The sequence below is a fragment of the Arachis hypogaea genome, chromosome 15 (assembly GCF_003086295.3).
Source record: "Arachis hypogaea cultivar Tifrunner chromosome 15, arahy.Tifrunner.gnm2.J5K5, whole genome shotgun sequence".
Lineage (NCBI taxonomy): Eukaryota > Viridiplantae > Streptophyta > Magnoliopsida > Fabales > Fabaceae > Arachis > Arachis hypogaea.
The window spans coordinates 126,334,912-126,356,175 of NC_092050.1; the positions used below are offsets into that span (position 1 = coordinate 126,334,912).

General features: G+C 29.9%; 1 protein-coding gene and 1 long non-coding RNA gene across 3 annotated transcripts; one reads left to right on the top strand and one right to left on the bottom strand.

The window, feature by feature from the left end:
- Positions 1-13,706: 13,706 nt before the first annotated feature.
- On the top strand, positions 13,707-19,077 carry LOC112750611 (uncharacterized). 2 transcript variants are annotated; one of them, XM_025799411.3, is made up of 8 exons: positions 13,707-14,386; positions 15,827-15,964; positions 16,112-16,180; positions 16,279-16,350; positions 16,579-16,661; positions 16,763-16,894; positions 18,061-18,274; positions 18,676-19,077. In XM_025799411.3, exons 1-8 carry the CDS (start codon positions 13,961-13,963, stop codon positions 18,718-18,720), a joined length of 1,179 nt encoding a protein of 392 aa, XP_025655196.1. In that variant the 5' UTR covers positions 13,707-13,960; the 3' UTR covers positions 18,721-19,077. The 2 variants fall into 2 exon arrangements, with proteins under 2 accessions (XP_025655196.1, XP_072072841.1); XM_072216740.1 differs by having other exon boundaries at positions 13,743-14,386; positions 16,552-16,661.
- Positions 19,050-20,937, bottom strand: LOC112750612 (uncharacterized). Its single transcript, XR_003175940.3, has 3 exons — positions 20,807-20,937; positions 20,657-20,710; positions 19,050-19,285 (listed from the first exon to the last, which is right to left on the bottom strand). It is a non-coding gene; the product is annotated as an uncharacterized lncRNA (long non-coding RNA).
- Between the last annotated feature and the right edge of the window lie 327 nt (positions 20,938-21,264).

The window sequence follows — 21,264 nt, forward strand, 5'->3', positions numbered from 1 at the left end:
TAAATTCGGAGTATATTTAGAATTAGGTCTAAATCAAGACAAATTCGATTTTACCTCATCTATGTATACTTTTAATGTTGGCATCGTAGTCGCTTTTTTAAAACACTAATTGAATGAATAATTATATAATGAAAAATTTATTAATTAAAGACTAAAATAGTTGAATTATGGATATCCTAACATAAAAAAGGAAATTTTATAGAAGAAGTGAAGATGATTGTTAAACTCCACAAAATATTGGAAACAAGTATAATCACCCGTGCCATGCACGTGAAAAGATTGAAATTATAATTTTAAATTATTCTTTTAAAATTAATTTGAATTATAATAATTTGATTAATAAAAAAGTAATATGTTATGCATTGTTTGTTCTTTTTTTAATTCAGTGTTAATTGGATTAATTCTAAAATAGTTATTAATCGATTTTAATAATGTACTTTCTTCAATAAATCACACATATATACTGAATGTGATCATAAATAATATAGTAATAATAGTTAAATCCACCAACAAATATATTAGCTATATTATCACACTATTAAACAAATTAAATATAAAGACTATTAACACTTATAAATCTATAAAATCGTACTTTCTTTGATTCGTGCGAGGGTTTACTTGTCAAATAAATTAAAAATATAAACAAAAAATATTTATAAGTTGGACCTAGCATCACTTGAAAGAATCATGAAAAATAATCAACTTATCTTATCATCCATGAGAACCATTTCGACGTAAGTCGTCTTGTTCTTGTCAAATTTGTATGGGACTTTCCATAACCTTATAATTCTTGCCTTTATTTTTCAAACCTTTTCATTACATAATCTACCGTACCATAGGTAACACTGTTGATAGAATTGTAATTAGTAGCCCTTAGGTATGAAAAATAATAAACAGAAGAAAATTTATGTCCAAAGTACGAATTTTCTAAATGATAAATTAAATAATAGTAACAATTCACTATTACTCCTTCTCTCTCTCTATATATATATACACTAATTATACACGGTAATAATTAGCAAATATCTTCAATGGAAATACTTACTACAATTAGGTGAAATTTATTTCATTATATTTTATTAACCTTTATGATTAATTCAATAGAGATACTTACTCAATATATATGTTATCTATATTAATTATATGCCAATATTTTTAGAAAAGAGCTAAAAGAGGAGATATATAAATATATATAATATCATTGCTATATAGGAAGTAGGGCTGGCAAACGGGCTAGTCCGGTCCATTTAGGCCCAGCCCATTAAGCCAATGGGTTAAATGGGCTAACCCGTTTAAGCCCACTTTATTCGCAGGCCAGAATTTTAATTTCTAGCCCGGACCGTTTATGGTCAGTCCAATGGGTTAAATGGGTCAGCCCGTTTATCATTTAATTTTATTTTTTGAAAAATATTTTGACAAAAAATACCACTTTTAGGTCAAAAATCTTTAAAAATAATATTTTTTTTAGTTGATAGGTCTGATTTTCAGGTCGAATCGAGAGAAATATCAACTAAAAGTACTAATTTTTTTGAAAAAAATGTAAAAAAAAAATAAACGGGCCACCCATTTAGCACACAGGCTAGCCCGAAATTTAAACGGGTTTAATTTTAGAGGCAAAGTCCGCCCATTTAAATGGGTAAACGGGTTGGTCCGATGAGTTTAGCCCATTTTGACGGTTCTAATAGGAAGCATACATAAATTGATACATTTTTTTTATTATATTATACAACTTAAAATTGTAGTATCATGTTATTATTAATTCTAGATACTTGCTATAATTATATCAAATTTAATTATGACTCTAAATAAATAAAATAGATAACATTCAATATTATTTTTTTCTTTTTGCATTCAATATTTACTGTAAATATAAAAAGTAAGATAATTAATGAAAAAATATGAACAGAAAATAAAATATATTAATTAAAATTCAATTTGTTATCTAATTAATCTTGTATCCATACAATAAAACTTTATGAAAATATTATGAATCACAAACTTTTTTTATTCTACATAAAAAAAAACACTATACGTAACTTTTAGTCGTACAAAAATAATTATAAGAATTAATTATTGATGTTGATATTAATCACAATTAATTATTGATATCCTATTCTTTTTTTAAATATATTAATTAAAGACTAAAATAGTTGAATTATGGATATCCTAACATAAAAAAGGAAATTTTATAGAAGAAGTGAAGATGATTGTTAAACTCCACAAAATATTGGAAATAAGTAACTAGTAATAACACTATAATCTTTTAATTTTAGTCTAACCACTATATAGTAGTTATTAACTGCATACCTTATATATTGTACATGCAATTTCTCTATATACAAATACCAAAATCATTATAACAATGACATGTAAAAATAATTTTGAGCCGTTCACAAATAATTTTCAAGAAATTAGTGAATTCTAAATAAGTAAAGATACCAACATCATTTTTGATGGCTTTAGTGAGGATTATGATCCTTTCATCACCTATGTCACAGCTAATGACCCACCCTATTCTATCCTATATCTTGAAGCATCATTAATGGCTCAAGAAGACATCATAGAGATATTTAAAAAAATAAAAATCTTCAATGATTCAAGTAAACTTTACTCAACCAACATTTTTAAATTCTAGAAATGTTAAAAATACCTACAGAAGAGAAACTGCACCTCTTCTGGACTGTAGAAATTTTGGTAGAAGAGGCAGAGGTGAACATGCAAATCGAGGAGGCAGAGAAATTTTGAATCCTTCAAATAGACCTCAATACCAAATCTGTGGTAAACTAGATCATGTGGCAAGCTACTGTTACTTCAGATTCGATCAACAATTCCAACATGCCCAATAAAACTCTCCCAACTCGTCAATGCATAATGCTCCTCCTCCTCTATCCTTTCATACCCCAATAGCATTAATAGCAACATAAACCTACTGAGAAGAGATATTATCTATATGACTTACTACATGTTCCATCAATTGCACATAATCTTGTAAGTGTCTCAAAATTTGCAAGAGATAATCATGTTTATTTTTTGGCCTAATTTTGTCTTGTGAAATCTCAGACTATCAAGGAGGTTCTTCTTTGAAGAGCAGCTATTAATGACATGTATCGCTTTGAAGAATTGTCATTCCTAAATCTGCACAATCTGAAAGTAATCCAAGTGTGTTTCTTGCTAAGTGTTTGTCTTTTGATGTGTATCATAAAAGGTTTGGACATCTAGCCAAGCCTATTATAAAACAGATTCTTTCTCAATATTCTTTATAAATATTGATATCACTAATTTTGTATGTAATTCATGTTGTTTGACAAAATCTCATCGATTACCTTATTCTCCATTCCTTATTGCCTACTATTATCCTTTATCTTTGATTATATCTGATATCTAGGGACCATCTCCAGTCTCTTCTCACAATGGTGTAAGATATTATGTCTCTTTTATTGATGTGTACTCGAGACATACTACTATATATTTTCTTACTCATAAATCTCAAGTGTTTTTACTATGTTCAAACAATACAAAAATTATATAGAAAAGTAGTTAGGTTACTCTATTATAGCTTTGCAAATAGATAATAAAAAAGAATATTTATCCATTGCATTTACAGCATACCTTAATCAAGAGAAAATTTTTCATCGTTTGACATGTCCATACACCCTTCAGTAAAATGGTCTTGCTGAGAGAAAAAATAGACATATTGTGGAAACTACATTGGCTCTATTAGCCACTGTCTTTCTACCACTTACTTTATGGAACGAAATTTTTGCTACATCTGTATACTTAATTAATCATATGCCTACACCTATTTTTGGACATAAATTTTCTTTTGAACTGTTATATCATACTATTCCAGATTACTCTTTTCTAAAAAATTTTGGTTGCCTATGTTTTTCTCAAACAAGATCATACAATGCACACAAACTAGAATACATATTAGAACCTTGTATTTTTGTGGATACTCTATTAATCAGAAAGGCTATAACTATTTAATAAAGTCTAACAAGATCATTGTCTCAAGAGATGTTATTTTGTGAGGAAAGAAAATTTCCCTCGTCATCATTTTTTATTTCAACTACTAACAATTCCTGAGTTATGATCTTGTTTTAGATTATTTACCCCAAATTTCAACTATACCCCCATTTTGTCTTGATCCCTATTTAGTTGTGCAATCATTTCATGTCTCAGCAGATAACAAATCTAGTATTGAAGATGCTACTTTCTTCCATAATTCACACCCACAAGTGAATTCTACACCAGCAACTACGCAGTTTATTCCCACACCAGTTCTAAAACAGAAATCACGGTACCTCCTCTCTGGTAACATCCTCAGATTCTGGAACAACCTCAAACATTCACCCAATGTAGACATGATCAAAATAAGGTATTAAATAACAAAAAGCTTATCATGTAACATCTACTCTTGAGGAATCAGATTTAGTTATTCTCTCAAAAAGTGTAAAAATAGCCTTACAAGATCCTCTATGAAAAGAGGCTATGATAACTGAGTATAAAGTCTTTTTATATCATAAAATTTGAAATATTATTGAGTTACCTATAAATAAAAGAGGCAATATGCAACAAACACAAGGCTAGATATTAGTTACTTAGCAAACAAGCTTAGCCAATATATGGCTAATCCTTATCAAGAACAGTGGATTGCTGTCAAAAGAGTTCTCAGATATCTTATAGGTACAGTTTTTTTAACTCTTCAATTTCACAAATCAACTAATTTAAGGTTTACTGTTTTCTCAGATTTTTATTGGGCATGTAATATTGAGACCGAAATCAACAACTAAATTCTGCATATGCTATCGCCTTAATCTAGTATCCTGGAAGTGTAGCAAACAAGTCACCATGAGTAGGAACTCTATTGAGACAGAATATAGAACATTGGCTACAGTTTTTATGGAGCTCTTTTGGATTCAAAATCTTCTCAGCGAGCTCAGGCAATTTATAATCTCCACTCCTACTATATTTTGTGATAATATGTTAGTAGTATTATTAGCCTATAATCCAATTCTACACAACCGAACCAAACACTTCAAATTGGATCTAAATTGGATCTATGTTTTGTTCAAGATAGTGTAATAAAAGGAAAAATTGCTTTACTCATATTCCATCTAGTGAGCAAGTGATTGATGTATTAACTAAACCCTTTTCTTTACTTCTCTTTGATAAGTTTAAAGACAAACTTAGATTGACAAGCAAACCACCCTGAATTTGTAAGGAGAGGGAATATTAAGATACAGAGCTATCAATTTTTTAAAATAACAAGAAACCGTTTTTGTATATTTCTTTTCTAATTTATACTATATATATATAATACATAAAAAAAATATATTTTATCAATTCAATCTTTTTTAAGTTTGTTTTTTTATTTCTCTTTTCTTTTTTTTACACTAAAAGACTTCAGAATAATATTCAATAAAATAAATATATTTTTTTACTTTAAAATATTAATATGCTAACAAAGTTAAAATATTTCAAAAAAAGTTTTTTTAATTCTACTGATATAAGTATCTGATAGTTTATCTTCTATATTAAAAAACATTGTACTAAAAAAATTATTAAAAAAAAAAACAAAAACATAAGACCAAAAATAATGAAATAAAGTATTTAAAAAGGACCAAGAACAAAATTAAAACATAAGTTTAACCTGTAATAACTTTGTGAATGCCAAAAAATAGAAAGAAAATAAAATTGTAAAAGAAAAGATACATTAGTTTTTTAGAATTTAAAATACATAAAATAGTCTTTAATATTATTTTGAGTAAAAGACAAATAGGTTCCTAACCTTTTTTTGTATGGACATTTTCGTCCCTGACCATTGAAAAATACTTTTAAGTCCCTGACGTTGTTAAAAGTTGGACAAATGCCTCTGTCAAACCCAATGGAAAGTGCTTGTCACGCGTACGCGTTGCTTGGCAGGCTTCTCTCTCATCCAATAGAAAGTGCTTGTCACGCGTACGCGTCGATTGGCAGACTTCCCTCTCACGCGTACGCGTCGCTATGAATTCTCCACTTTTTCCTGAATTCTCTACTTTGCATGTTTTTTTTCCATTTCTTTTAAGCTATTCTTGCCTTCAAAATTTTAAATCACTTCAAAAAATGTTTTATAATTTTTTTCAGTATCATTTTGAACTATAAATTTTTACTATTTATGACTCTTTTGTTACTTATCATTAGTATATAATAAAAACGAAAATAAAGTACAGTGAGAAGTATAATAAAAATAACAAAAAAACAAAAAAATTTTATACAAATATAATATATAATAATTACAACCAACAACATATATCATATGAACAAAAAAATTATAATTAAAATTTATATAAATAAAAAATAAAAAAATTTATACACAACATAAATATAGTATAATAAAGGATAAAAAAAGGAATTTATATAAACAAAAAATAATAAAAATATCATAAAAATTAATAAAAATAAAAATTTATATTAACAATAGTGTCATATGAATAAAAAAATACAATAAAAATATAACATTAGAACACTAAAAAAATAATATTAAAATATTTATCATATAAATAAAAAAATACAATAAAAAACATAAAAAATCAAAATATGAAAGAAAGTACTAAAAATAATAAAAAAAATTAAAATATTTACCTTAGCGTGATCGAAACAAATCTAAAAGATTTTGATAAAAAAAAATTTGGAACGACAAAGAATTACTGTAAAAATTATATGATTATTTGCATCTTTTTTATAAAAGAAAATAAAGGGTAGAGTTGGTAGAAAAGGAAAATGATTTCTCATCTAATTTCTCAACTGTAATCAACCTTCCCCAACGTAAACGCAAAAGCTAGAATCTTTTGCTTCACATGAACGTACGTTCAGAGGTGAAAGCAATTCTAGGTTCAAAGTTTCACAAAGTTTTCAAACATAAAAATGGGACGTTCAAGATACTCAAACGGACTTCTCTCTTCCCAACGTGAATCTCAAACATACCCTGAATTGTTAAATTTAATTTACTTTTTTTTTTCATTTGATGTGTAAAACCCGGTTAATTAACGACTAATTAACCCATAAATTAGAATTTTATCTAAAGGGTTAAAAATGTGATTTTTATGGCTTAATATGATAGAGAAAATTAAAACGAGAATTTTGATACCAATTTTAAAGAAATCGACCCAAAATTGGACCGAACGGGCCAAACCGGACCCATATTAGGCCCTTGGCCAACCAAACAAAACCTAAAACCCTAAAAACAACACTCTCTCTCCTCACTAAAACCTCACACATGCTGAAAATGGAGTAAGGGAAGGGAAGAACACTCTTCCAAAGTTCTAACTCTCGTTTGATCTTCAAACTACCATAACTTTTGATCCGGAGTTCTGATTGCCGCACCGTTTGCGGTCATGCGTTTATCGAGACAAGCTCTACAAAACCCACTACTTTGTTCTTGAAGTAAGCCACGATTTTAGTCCAGTTTCTCAGCCTTAAATTTGAATTTTTGAGAAAAAAGTATTGAGATTTTGGGCTCTTTGATGTTATAGGATCCAACTAGTTCGAAGGAGAGGCTTAATCTTGTCTCTTTGATCCTTGGGTGTGGTAAGATTCTCAACCCTAGTAGAATTTGTTGGTTTATGATGATTGGATATTGAATTATTGTGTTTGGATGTGATAACTATGGCTTAGGTAGTGTGTATGTGAATATTGAAGCTTGATTGAGGTCTTGGAGAGTTTGGAATAAACTTTTGTGTGCTAAAAATATGTTCTTGGAGGTGTTGAGGCCTTGAGAGCTTGTGAAAAAGTGATTTAGAGGTGTTCCGGATTAAGCAGAAAAGCGGCTAAGGTATGATCTCGGTTTCTTGTATCTAAAATGTAATGTAGTGTGAAAACTTAGGCTAGAGGCCCTAAAATAGGATTTGAATGGTTGGTGTTGTTGAATGGTTGAGATAAATTGTGTGGTTACAGTGACGGATCTAGAAAATTTTATCAGTGGGGGCAATGCATATATAATATGATAATAATTTTTATAATTATATTTTGTTATTGTAAAATATAATTAGTTTCTAATTGTCTAACGAATAAATTTAATCACTAAAATAGTAAGTTAAATAGATTTTATATTTTCTTTTTATTTTCAATACAATCAAATATTTTTCTTTCTATATATGTTATTGAACAATTATTTAAAAATTTATCTCTCGTATAGTTACGAAATTGACTTTTTATAATATTTATAACTGAAGAAGTTTCTTCAACTAATGTTATTGTTACCGAGAAAACTAAAACTAATTAAAAAAAATTACCAATAAAAAAATAATATTTTTTTGAGTTTATATAATTTTTTTTATTTTAGAAACTAAGCCATTTGATTTCAAACAATATTTTTTTGTTTTATTTTTAATTTATTCCTTTTTTGGTTTTTCTTCGACAATTGATTAGATTTTAAAATTTTACTACAAATTTTGATATAGGCAATTTATAAAAAAAATTCTTTGGTAATATTTATTTACATAAACATACCAAAAATCTAAATTTATTTTTAATTATTCAAATAATTTAGATATTAATTTTTTACTAATATTAAGCGAACTAAATATATTTTTCATGGATAAATTTTTAATCTTTTATAATAAAAAAATTTAATGGAGTCAAATTTTGGCTCTTCATTATATTTATTTAATTTTTTTAATTTGTTAAGCACCGAATGAGCAAATAAAAAATAATTTTATTTTAACATTATTTATAGTCTATCAATTTTTAATGATAATAGATTCATCTACTAAAATTGAATTAATGTGTTTTATATTTATGTTTTTATATATTTATTATTAATTAATATTTATGTTTCGAGTTTTTTTTTTCCATTCCTATACACTGAAAAGTATGTGAACCAAGAAAAAAAATTTAGTGGGGTCAAATTTATTTTTTAAGTGGGGGCAAATATATTTTTTTATATATTCTACATAAAATTTTATAAAAATTCAATGGGGGCACTTGCCCCCACATTGTTGAATGTAAATCCGTCCCTGTGTGGTTATATATGTGATTAATGAATATTGATATTATGATGGTGTGATGCACGAGAGATATACATGTTTTGATATATGTTTAATGATTGGTTGAGGTTGAATTGTGGGTAAAACTATGTTGATGGTGAGGATGATATTGGTTGTATGTATTGATAGTTGATTGGGAATGGTATTTTTGGAAATTGGGATGAGGAAAAGTATATAACATGACATTATGTTTGAAATTGAGTTAATTGATTGAGATTGGTAAAAATGGTGGATTGGTGGTTGTGAATTTGATAACAATGTTAATATATGAGTTGAGGAGGCTTGAGGTTGATTTTTGGTATGTTTTGGTTGGTTTTGAAAATGGTTGAAATTGGTTTGTTTTGAAAATGGAACTTTGTGGCTTTGTATGAAAATGTGATTTTTGGGCTTACTTTGATGGGGTATAACTTGGCCTCCAGATCCCCGATTTGTGTCAAACGTATTTAGAAATAAAATTAGATTCGAGATGTTAATGCTGTTCGAAAAATGGATGAAAAATGATTTGAAATGAAGAAGTTATGCCCGTCGGAAGATTGGGATTTGAAACTGTGATTCTGCAGCTTTTTAACTTAGTAAAATTTTTGGCAGATCGTACACCCACGCGTACGCGTGGCCGACGTGCACGCGTCGCTATCAAATTTTCACTACTCCACGCGTGCGCCTGTCCGACACGTACGCGTCCATGTGCTGATTCAGTTGCCCAGCCAAAGTTCCAAAGAGTTGTGCGGGTATTGTGCTGATTTTGTGCGTGGGGCACAAAACGCACCTACGCGTACGCGTGGCTGACGTGCAGGCGTCAATTTACGTTTCTCTCATCCATGCGTGCGCGTGGGCGATGCTTACGCGTCACTGTAACTTTGGTAACTTGTGGATGAAGTAAGGGGAGAATTAATGATGAATGATGATCAAAGATTATTGTATGAGATACGGAGGATGATTGTCGAAGTGCATTGTAAGCCATGAGCCGAATGGTTGTAATTGTTAATGAATTGGCTGGTTATGAATTGGATTATGAGCCGAATGGCTGAGATATTGCCGAATTACAACTGAACTATTATTGAATTATGGCTGAGTATGATTGCATATATGCGTATTGAATGATGTGAATGTTGCACTTCCACTATCTGAGATACAAGTTTTCCTGGGTGAAAACAGTGGCTAGCCACCACGTGTTCCAGGTGGAGACTCGATACTCTGCTGACCCTATGTCGTAAGTGTGGCCGGACACTGAAAGTTTCGGATGAGCTCGCCCCCGTAGATAAAACACCAGTGTAGGTGTTGTGAATATGTATTAACTCGAGTTGGGGATGCACGACAGAGGGACAGTCCAATGGTTAGCTACCAGGACTTGTCGGGTTGGCTTTATAACTGACAGATGAGACTCATCAGCCATTAGGACAGGCATACATCATATGCATTATATGTGAATTGTTTGGAATGCCTAATTGACTGCATAATACTTGCTAATTGTTTAATTTCTGTATCTACTTCCTATTTGTGCATTTCCTTATTGATATAGTTATGTTTGCAATATCAAATTACTGATGGCAGTTGGGAGGCCTATAGGATTTGGAAAGGGAAAATGTCAGTTAGACTGAAGATCTTTAGTCAGTTGCCATTTATAGTTTAGTCTGTTTATAAGCTTTGATTTATCTGTTGGAAGTTCTAGGATCGCCTTCTGCTTTCCCAGGACATTACATGTTAGATATGTGGGTATTGTTACCATACTGAGAATCTCCGGTTCTCACCCATGCGGATTTTGTGGTTTTCAAATGCAGGTCGTGAGGCTTCTTGCTGAGGCATGCTGGAGACTCCTGGTTTAGCGAAGATCCTTGGTTCTTGGGACTTTATTTTGGTTTTATGTAGATACTTACTATCTCCACTAAATAATTATATACTGTTGACTCTTCTTAGAGGTTGTTTTGGAGAATAGGTTTTGGTAGTTTGTCCTTGAGATTTCCCTTGGGTTTCTTTCTTTATGTTTATATATATATATATATATATATATATATATATATATATATATATATATATATATATATATATATATATATATATTTTGATATTCGTATCTTTGGCACTCTCTTGTCATGGATTCGCGTTAGTCTATCCTTTATCTGTTCTGTTACGTTATCGATCGGAGTGTTGTGCTTTTCTATTTAACGATTTTGTCCTACCCCTTTTTCTTCAAAGGCTTCTAGTTATAAACATTTTTCACACTACTATATGTACTAAATTTTATTTCTAGAGGTCGTAATACCTCGCCACCTCTGTCTTATGACTTAAGCATAAGGCTCTGTGTGGTAGGGTGTTACATGATGCCTTGATATGTTTATTTAAGTGATTTAAAGTTTTAAAGGCAAGAATGGCTTGAAAGAAATGGGAAAAAAAAAGTATGCAAAGTGGAGAATTCATGGAGAAGTGGAGAATTCAGGGCGACGTGTACGCGTGACCCACGCGTACGCGTGACAAGCACTTTCCGTTGGATGAGAGAGAAGTCTGCCAAGTGACGCGTACGCGTGACAAACACTTTCTGTTGGGTCTGACGGAGGCATTTGGACGGAGGAACTGATCCGTCCAACTTTTAACGACGTCAAGGACCTAAAAGTATTTTTCAATGGTCAGGGACAAAAATGTCCGCAAAAAAAAAGGTTAAAGACCTATTTGTCTTTTACTCTATTATTTTTGTTAGATAATATATTTTTTTCTACGAATCACTTACAAGGATTAGTGACATAAAACGTTAGCTTATTCATGTGACTATTAAGCTATGTTTGAATGTTGTATTTAAGACAAAATTATAGAGACAAAGATACAAAGATAGAGAGACGGAGACAATTTCTAATATTTTTATGCTTTTATATTATGTTTGAAAATAATAGATAAAAACTTGTCAAATATTTTTGTTTTATATTTACAAAAATAGATACAATTAACTAAATACATAACAAAAGACATTATATACCCTTTTAATTTTTTTTTAAACTGAAATATTTTTTCAATCAAATCCCATCTTGAAATAAAAGAAAATCCTTCCTTGTGTCCTCTGTTTTTTTTTTATTAAATCTCAACTAGTTCAACATTTATCTTTGTCACTTTATATGCCTTCATACTCTTCCTTCATCTTCCTAATCCTTCATTTTCTTTACTCTACCTTCATACGCTTCCTTTATCTTTTTCACTCTTTTATTTTTTTCACTCTTACTTCTCTAGTTACGACACCAAAAAACATACAAGAGGCAAATTTTAAGAATGACTAAGTCAAGGTAACACAGACGACAACCAAATAGCAGATGGCTGTCAAGGTAGCAATATTAATTTTCTACATTTCTTTAAAATTTTTGTTGATTTTAGAAGGGTAATTTTTTGTGTTTAGGGTTTGTTGATTCTTGAATAGGGTTTGGTTACTTGAAAAGGGTTAGAAATAAGGAGAGGAAGAGGAAGACGAAAAAATGACACCAGATTGGACGAGTTCTCTTCTTCTTTGTTAATTGCGCAGAATAAAAGAGAAGATGAAATTAAGATTTTGATAAAGAAAGGACAAATTTTGGTATTTGCAAATTAGAGGTTAAAAAAAAAAAATCATTAAAATAGTTTCTAAATTTTGTGTCTCTATATGTCTCAAGTAGAGACTGATACAAAAATTTAACTAAGAGACACCTATAAAAAAATATATTTTATCTCTATCTCCTAAATCAAACATATTACAAAAGAGCCTTAAAGTATGCATATATTTGAATAGGACAAATCAATTTAAAAAAAAAAACAGTTCTCAAAAAATAAAAAAAAAGAGTAATTATCTAAATCTGTCCCCAAAAATTTTAAAATCGGACATTTTAGTCTTAAAAAAAAATTAATACAAGACATTTTAACCTTATATATATATATAATGATAATAATAATAATCAATAAAATTATTAGAGATTATTTTACAAGAAATTCAAAGTTAAAATCATTTGATATTTTTATATTTAATATAATCAAAAGATGTCATATTTTAAAAAACATATTTGTATTAAAAGAAATATGTATTTAATATAAATCCAAATTAAAAATTTTTTTTAATACATAATTTTTAATACAAACATATTTTTTTAAAATAGGACATCTTTTGATTATATTAAATACAAAAATATCAAATGGTTTTAACCTTAAATTTTTTTAGAATAATTTTTAATAATTTTATTTTTATTATTATTATTATTATTATTATTATTATTATTATTATTATTATTATTATTATTGAGTGACTATATATATAACGAATAAATTTATTATTATTTTTGTCCAAAAAATATAAAAAATTATAGTATAATATTATTGTGCAATTAATAATAATAATAATAATTTTATTTTATTTTATTTTATTTTTTGGACAGAGGACTGTTATGTCTAACGAAGAGAAATATTGGGGATTGATTTGTACATTAATTTTTTTTTGGGACTAAAATGTTTGTTTTTAAAATCGTTGAGGACTGATCTGGGTAATTGCTCTGCCAGAAAATGAATTGGGAACTGATTTGTCTGCCGAAGTAAAACCTTGAAGATTGATCTTTGTATTAATTTTTTTGAGACTAAAATATCTTATTTTAAGATCCTTAGAGACTGATTTGAATAATTATTCTACAAAAAAAATCTTCAAAAAATGTTTTAAAAGAATTATGTGTTAGTTAAATTTTTCTCTTGAATATTTTCACAGAGGATTAGAAGGGAGATGGAAGGAGTTTGTTTATGTGGCCAAAATTCACTCTATAAAGAAATCTTAAAACAGCAACAGATATGTAGTTAAGTTAAAACGAGTGTGTATAGTTGTGTAATTTTTCCATCAAAAAATTAAAAGGAAAACGAAATGAAATGGAAAAATTCTGCTCGTTATTTATTTTGGATTATTTGGTGCCTTTGCTTTGCCCCTTCGGCCTCCATTCATTTCTTACATGGCTAGGATTCACTGTCTTCAACAAATGCTTGTGGCCACTTCCAACTTCTTAAACCCAACATCCCGGCCATTTCCCACGACGTGCATCAGTTTCCGGCCACTGACCACCACCACAAGCTTCCAGCCGTACCCTCCCCCTCCTCTCAGAGCAGAAAGCAACCGCCTCAAGTGGGCCATTCAGCTTAGCCTAGCGGAGCAAAGCCCACCAAAACCCAGGCTTGACACGCAGGCACTTGTGGAGTTTCTGTATGACGATCTCCCTCATCTCTTCGACGATCAGGGTATTGATGAATCGGCCTACGACGAAGGCGTCATCTTCAGAGACCCGATCACAAAGCATGACAGTTTGAGCGGTTACCTCTTCAACATTTCCCTTCTCAGGACGCTATTTAGGCCTCTCTTTCAGTTGCATTGGGTCAAGCAGGTCTCTTTTTCTTCTTTCCTCTCATTTATGCTCCCATTTTCTTATTTTAATTTGCTTCGACTGCACTATCTCTATACCTTTGTTGGATTAAAACATTTAACATGATATTTACACCATGTCAAGATTAATTAAATTTGGAGTCCGTTTCTATCTATAAAAGTTTAAAATATTGACAAATTTACCGTCAATAAACAAAACTAATTTTATGAGGTTATTTGGATGAGTTTCTAATAAAAGATTTTTTTTAGTTATCTTCTTTTAAAAGATCTTATGGAAAAATAAGAGTAATTTTATGTTTGTATATTTCATGCAAAAAGATCTTTTTATCTATCAATTATGTTTGGATATAACAATATAAAAGTACTTTTTTGTTTATTTATTACATGAAAAACATCTTTCTTTTTTTACTTTTTTTTTTTAAGGAAAAAAAGATCTTTTAAAAAAAATGTAAATTACAGCTTCTAAAAAAAAAGATGTTTTTCTGATTTTTCTAATGCTTTTACTTTTACTACTCAAAATTTGCTAAACACGCTAAAAAATAAAAAAAAATCTTTTTTTATTGAAAAAAGATTTTATCAAAATAATGGCGCCCAAACAAGCACTCTATTCATGACAGGCTAGCAACGGTCATTTCTACCTATGAAAAATTTAGAATATTGACAAATCTACACATAAATAAAACTAACATTTTGGTATTTTTGTAGTATGAAAATCATCTTTTCGTGGATACAAAACTAGTTTTGTTAAATTTGTCAACAATATTTTTCTTTTGGCATATGGCACAGAGCCACAAATCACTTAAAATTTAAATTCAATTCAATTTTAATTTAATTTAAAACAACAAAATCTAAATATAAGAGGGAATCTAAATATAAAAACACTGTATGTTTCAAAAAATGACCAAGTGACAAATTTTTACACTATGTCTATGTCTATGCTCCCATTTCCCTTTGTACATACTTTTGTATACTTCTAATTATATTTTAAAAGTTTCTGCTTAAAATATTTTGAATATCTATATAGATAAAAATGGGAAGTCCATAGCAATCAATGAGTTTCTCCTACGACTTACCTGGATGTGTTTTGTTCTGTCATTGAACTTGTCAACATGGTTGGATGGCAATCTTTCGAAAATTGAACTTTTTCTTAAAGTAAAATTACAATTCCGTCTGTAAAAAATTCGGTAGCCATATACAATATTGCTGCTGACCTTGTTGATATTGCAACAAGAATTGGTTTAATATATGGGGACCTTCCTGTAAAATTCAGGAATCAATTACTCTAGTTATAATTGAGTAGAGTTTTGGAATCAAATCATGTTATTTTCTTTTTTCAATTTTGTGACAAGTTTGTTTTCTAAAATTTTATTTGATGGGTTTTATTGTCTAGTTTGTTGCAAATTATTCTCTTTATGCAGTTGGATTGACTGAATTGCTATAGACAGGACCATATGAGATAACTACGAGATGGACTATGGTTATGAAATTCATACTACTTCCCTGGAAACCGGAGTTGGTGTTTACCGGAACCTCTGTGATGGGCATCAACCCTGAAAATGGCAAGTTCTGTAGCCATGTGGTAGGTTCAAAGTTTAAAGTTCCAACAATCAAGAAGTGGTGGAAGTGATGTTACTAAAAATGCTGATCTTTTTTTACCATTAACTTTGATGGAAAGAGATATTTTTTGGTTTCATTTTTTTTCTTTTTCTGATCCTCAATTTTGTAGGACTACTGGGACTCAATAGAGAAAAATGACTATTTCTCTTTGGAAGGTTTATCGGATGTAGTCAAACAAGTATATCCCTGTATTTCACTCTTTAAATATGCCTTGGACTTATTGTTCTCCTGATATCTTCTTAAAGCTGAGTCTAACCATGACGACTTGATACGCAGTTGAGGATTTACAAGACTCCTGACTTGGAAACACCAAGATATCAAATATTGAAAAGGACAGCAAATTATGAGGTCTATACTGTCATTGTTTAACTTCATATATTTACATTAATAAGTTATCAATTCATTTCTCACAGTCATTTTCTCTAAAGAATTGCATTAATGATTCTGTCAAAATGTAAAGTTCACCTTTTGTGATCTCACTGTCGTTAATTTGTACGAAAAACGAAAATTTTCGTGATTTTTCTACCACCAACCTATTTGTTGTGGCAGGTGTTGATTGTTTTTAATTTACAACAGGTTAGACAGTATAATCCATTTATAATAGTAGAAACAACGGGAGACAAGCTTTCTGGGTCTAAAGGCTTTAATGATGTGGCCGGGTTAGTTTTTATGTCTGAAATATAGCTGCATTTGTTAACAATGGAAACTTTAGAGTTTAGGCTCTCAAATGATATGCATACATGTTAATATTTCCCCCCAGGTACATATTTGGAAAGAACTCGACAACGGAGAAGATACCGATGACAACTCCGGTCTTCACTCAAGCCATAGATGATGAATTGTCCAAAGTGTCAATCCAAATAGTTCTTCCTGTAGATACAGAAACAGCGAGGTATTTCTACCTAGTCTTACAAGGCACATATTATTCAATCCTTAGTTCAGTAGAGGAAAAAATGGTAAAATATAAAGGAAAACCTTTGAATGTTTCTTCAGTTGTATTTTACCCCATCAAGAATATACAATTTAACTCATTAATCTTATTGACAGCGCTTAAATCCCCTTGCTCAGTGCCTTGTACATAACTGATTGTATTTCCTATTCTTCTCGGAAAGATTTAATCCTTCTCTTCTGAGGTTGATAAAAATAATGATGTATTCGACGTAAATAAAAAATTTCTTGGTTAAACAGACTATTAGAGTCCACTGTTGCCTCGCATTTTGCTAGGGACTATTTATATGGGCTAGCATACAAGACAAATAAGCATGGCAAGATGGCCTTTAGGTGTAACAGATTTGTAACAGAGGAGCTTTTGGAGGGAAAGGTAGTTAGCTAGAGTTAGGAATAAATAGAGGAACAATAGAATCGGTTAGGGGAGGATCATTTAAAAAGTTTCAGACATGACTCTAACTCTCCCTCCTTGTATCTTAAAGATTTGCATATACATTCTTCCCCAATTTCTAGGTTTCTTCAACACATTGCTGAGAATCCCAATTTCTACGCACTACTCCTTTATGTAATTGTTGCTTACTGGTACCAGTCCTGTCACATTTGTATGAATTTAAGATTATCTAATACATAAACCTTATCAGGTAATGCTTTCATCAATTCTCACCCCCATGATCTGCATAAATTCCTTCAAATTTTTTAATAGATTTAGATATGCAAGTCCAATTACACAAGTGTGTGGACTAGTGGAGATACCACCTCTATTACCAGATAGCAGATGCAGTGCCTCAGGAAGAAGAGTCCTGCGGCTTCTGAGTGCAAAGCAAGCTGCATTTCCCATTGTAGCCAAAGCTAGCATCAACATATTAGTTCTCCTTAGTCAAAATATGTGTAAAATTTGTTTGCCACTTTCCAACCTCATCATGGCCATTCTTCCACTACTTAAGCCTTCACATGCATAAGTTTAATTAGATAACCTGCATGTTTAAAATCGATGTGGGTAAAGTGCATTTAAGGTAATGTTTAAGGGGACAATTATATTTTATCCAAAAGTAATGATAACATCTTTAGTAGAGTTTATATGTTTGTGCTTATGTTTAATATTTTGACCAGTTTACCAGATCCTAATCAAGAAACAGTTAGCTTGAGAAAGATAGAAGGTGGCATTGCTGCAGTGCTAAAATTTAGTGGAAAACCTACAGAGGATATTGTTCGCGAAAAGGAGAGAACTCTGCGCTCCAATATCATTAAAGATGGCCTTAAACCTCAGATGGGTTGTTTGCTTGCAAGGTACAACGATCCAGGTCGAACATGGAGCTTTATAATGGTACGCTATGTCGCCTCCTTCAATGCTGGCAATTTATTTTTAGTGTGCAGTGTGCTTGCTAGAATACAACTAAATTCACACTACAGATACCTAACTTATGCATTGGCTAACTTCTTCTGGTCTGCATAGATTTGGTTCAAGAAATAACAAACAAAAAAGTAAACCATGTTTTGTAGAGTCCTCTCAATTTTCCATTACTCTTGCTTCAACTATACAGAAGATATTGATTTTAATTCCTTTTTGCATTGTCTGTCTACTTTACCTGCATTTAAGTCTACTATGCTAATGCAACTTAGAACGGATAAAGAATATTTCAATTTGGTATTTGTCATCTTAACTTCTAACTCTCATCTCATTTATTTTATTTTATTTTATTTTTTTGGCTGTCTATGACATGGAAGAGGAATGAAGTGGTCATATGGCTAGATGATTTCTCAATGGATTAGCATCAAAGCTGGATTCATGACTTATTTTGATGATCACTCTGGAAAGCAAGTTTTACCATCTTAATGTCATTCTCCAATGCGTTGGCTGAGTTCATGAAAGTTATTACTAGAGATGCACTTCTGGTCCGTATTGGGAAGAATGTTTGCAACAAAAGTGTATGTATATTCTACAGAGCAATTAAAAATGTTAAACAGGGGTGAATATGACAGATGCTCATCAGGGTGTAAAAGTATCGTTAGTGTAGTTGTGTAATTGTTGTTTGGAGGCCATCATGAATAGTATTATAGTTGGCACAAAAAGTTGATAGACACTTATTTAAAGGCTAGCAGAAAGCATAAAAGGCATTTATTTATTTATTTTTTTTTGTTTTCCACGGTATCCCCTAACACTTGCTTAAGCGGACTAGTGAGCTAACCACTAGACCAACCCAACTTGGTTAAGGCATTTATGACTAGAGTAAACATCCAATGTGGTCTTTGATGATTTCTTCCAAGGACTAAGCACTTCTCCGACAAAAAAGAAGAAGCTCAATCCGGTCCCTGTCCCGTGATTTCTCTGTCATGTCTGCCATTAACTCATAACGAAAATTGTTTAGGTGGCATGTTTGGGTGATGAGTTGGCACGTTAACTCGTTAAGTGCTATGCTGTTATTGTTAAATTAGTTAGGGATTTATTTGTTCATAAATTTAAATTGGTCATGGATCTATTTATCCCTATTCACTCTAACAAAACTAAGTTTTGAGGTCAAATTGATTAGAACCTTATTTGTTCCCTGATCTATTTGTCCTAAAAGATTTTTGATACAATAATTTTTTTCAAATTAATTTTTTGTTATTATGATATTCATTACATTAATTTTTTTTCAATAAATTATTAAATGTTTAGTAGAATAAGTATAAATTAATGAATAAACTATTTAAATTTAAAATATAATTTATTATGAAACCAAGTAAATAATTCTAAGTGTAATTTTTAAATATATAAATAAAAAATTATGTAATAAGAGCAAAAAATATTAATGAAAATTAAAAGACAATTTAAAAACTAGTGACCAGATTATTTAACATATGTGACATATAGAATGAAATTTATAATATTCATACTAGGCTTTGAACACTGTATATAGTTATATATAATGATTTAGATTGAAATATCTATAAATGTATATATGTAAACATAATATTATTGTTAAAAATTGATTAAATTTTTTGAAGTATGTGCTAGTTAATTTCATTGAATTGATGTCATTCCTCATGGTTCTTTATCGTGTAATTTTTTGAGTGTTTTTACATAAAAAATAATAATAATAAATTACAGTTTTTTAAACATTAAGAATGTTACTTATTTAATATCTAATAATTCAGTCATGTATGAAGTATTATTATGAAATTATTACAAAAGAGTAGTACAAGAGACTCCAGATTCTATTTACAATTCCATAGTATTAGTAATATATTACTAATTTACAGAGTTGATTTTTTTAAATTACATTACAAATTTATTAATTGTATTTCAATTTTTACTAGTATTATAATTTTTTATTTATATACTTAAAAATTGCACTTAGAATTATTTACTTGGTTTTATAATAAATTATATTTTAAATTTGAATAATTTATTAATTAATTTATATTTATTATACAGTACATTTAATAATTTATTAAAAAGGATTAATATAATGAATATTATAATAATAAAAAATTAATTTAAAAATTATTGTATCAAAAATATTTTTAGGATAAATAGGTCTCTGACAAATAAGTTCCTAATCAATTTGACCTCAAAACTGTACATCGTTTTGTCAGATTGAATGAGGACAAATAGGTCTCTAGCCAATTCAAATTTAGGAACAAATAGGTCCTTAAACAATTTGACAGTGACAACATGACACTTAACGCAATTTCACTAGTTTACAAGGGTTCAAAAGTTCCTTACTGTTTTCACGGATGATCGGAGCAAAAATCCAGTAACTCCACCACTAGAGCACACCTAACATTATCAAATCACAAGATCTCAATACCCATAAATCTAACATTTTCGAAATTGAAGGGGAAAAATCTGGGTGAGAAAATGAAATTTTCTTACCACTTCATCCAGATGTTTTCGAAAAACTCGACGCGGTGGTCGTGTGGCCGCAAATGGGGCTCCAATAGATTGAAGTTGAAACAAGGTTAGGGTTCTTTGTTTGCTCCCCCTCACCCCAAGTTCAGCGTGATTCCTTTATGATTTTGGGGACAAATAGCTGAGTGTTGGCTTTTATATGTTGGGCTTTGGGTTTAGTTTGAGCCCAGTCCAACTAGTTCGGTCCATTGGTCCAATTTTAGGTCAAAATCTTTAAAATTAGTGTTACAATTCGTATATTAATTATTTCTACTTCTCTAAACTATGAAAATTTAATTTCCTAATTTCTTTGAATAATAATTAATTATTCATTAATTTTTTGGGATTTATATCCTACCCAACTAATTAAGAATTTTATCTCCAAAATTTAAATTCGGTTACCTGAAAATAGGTTCGGGTAGTCTTTTCTCATTTCTGATTCA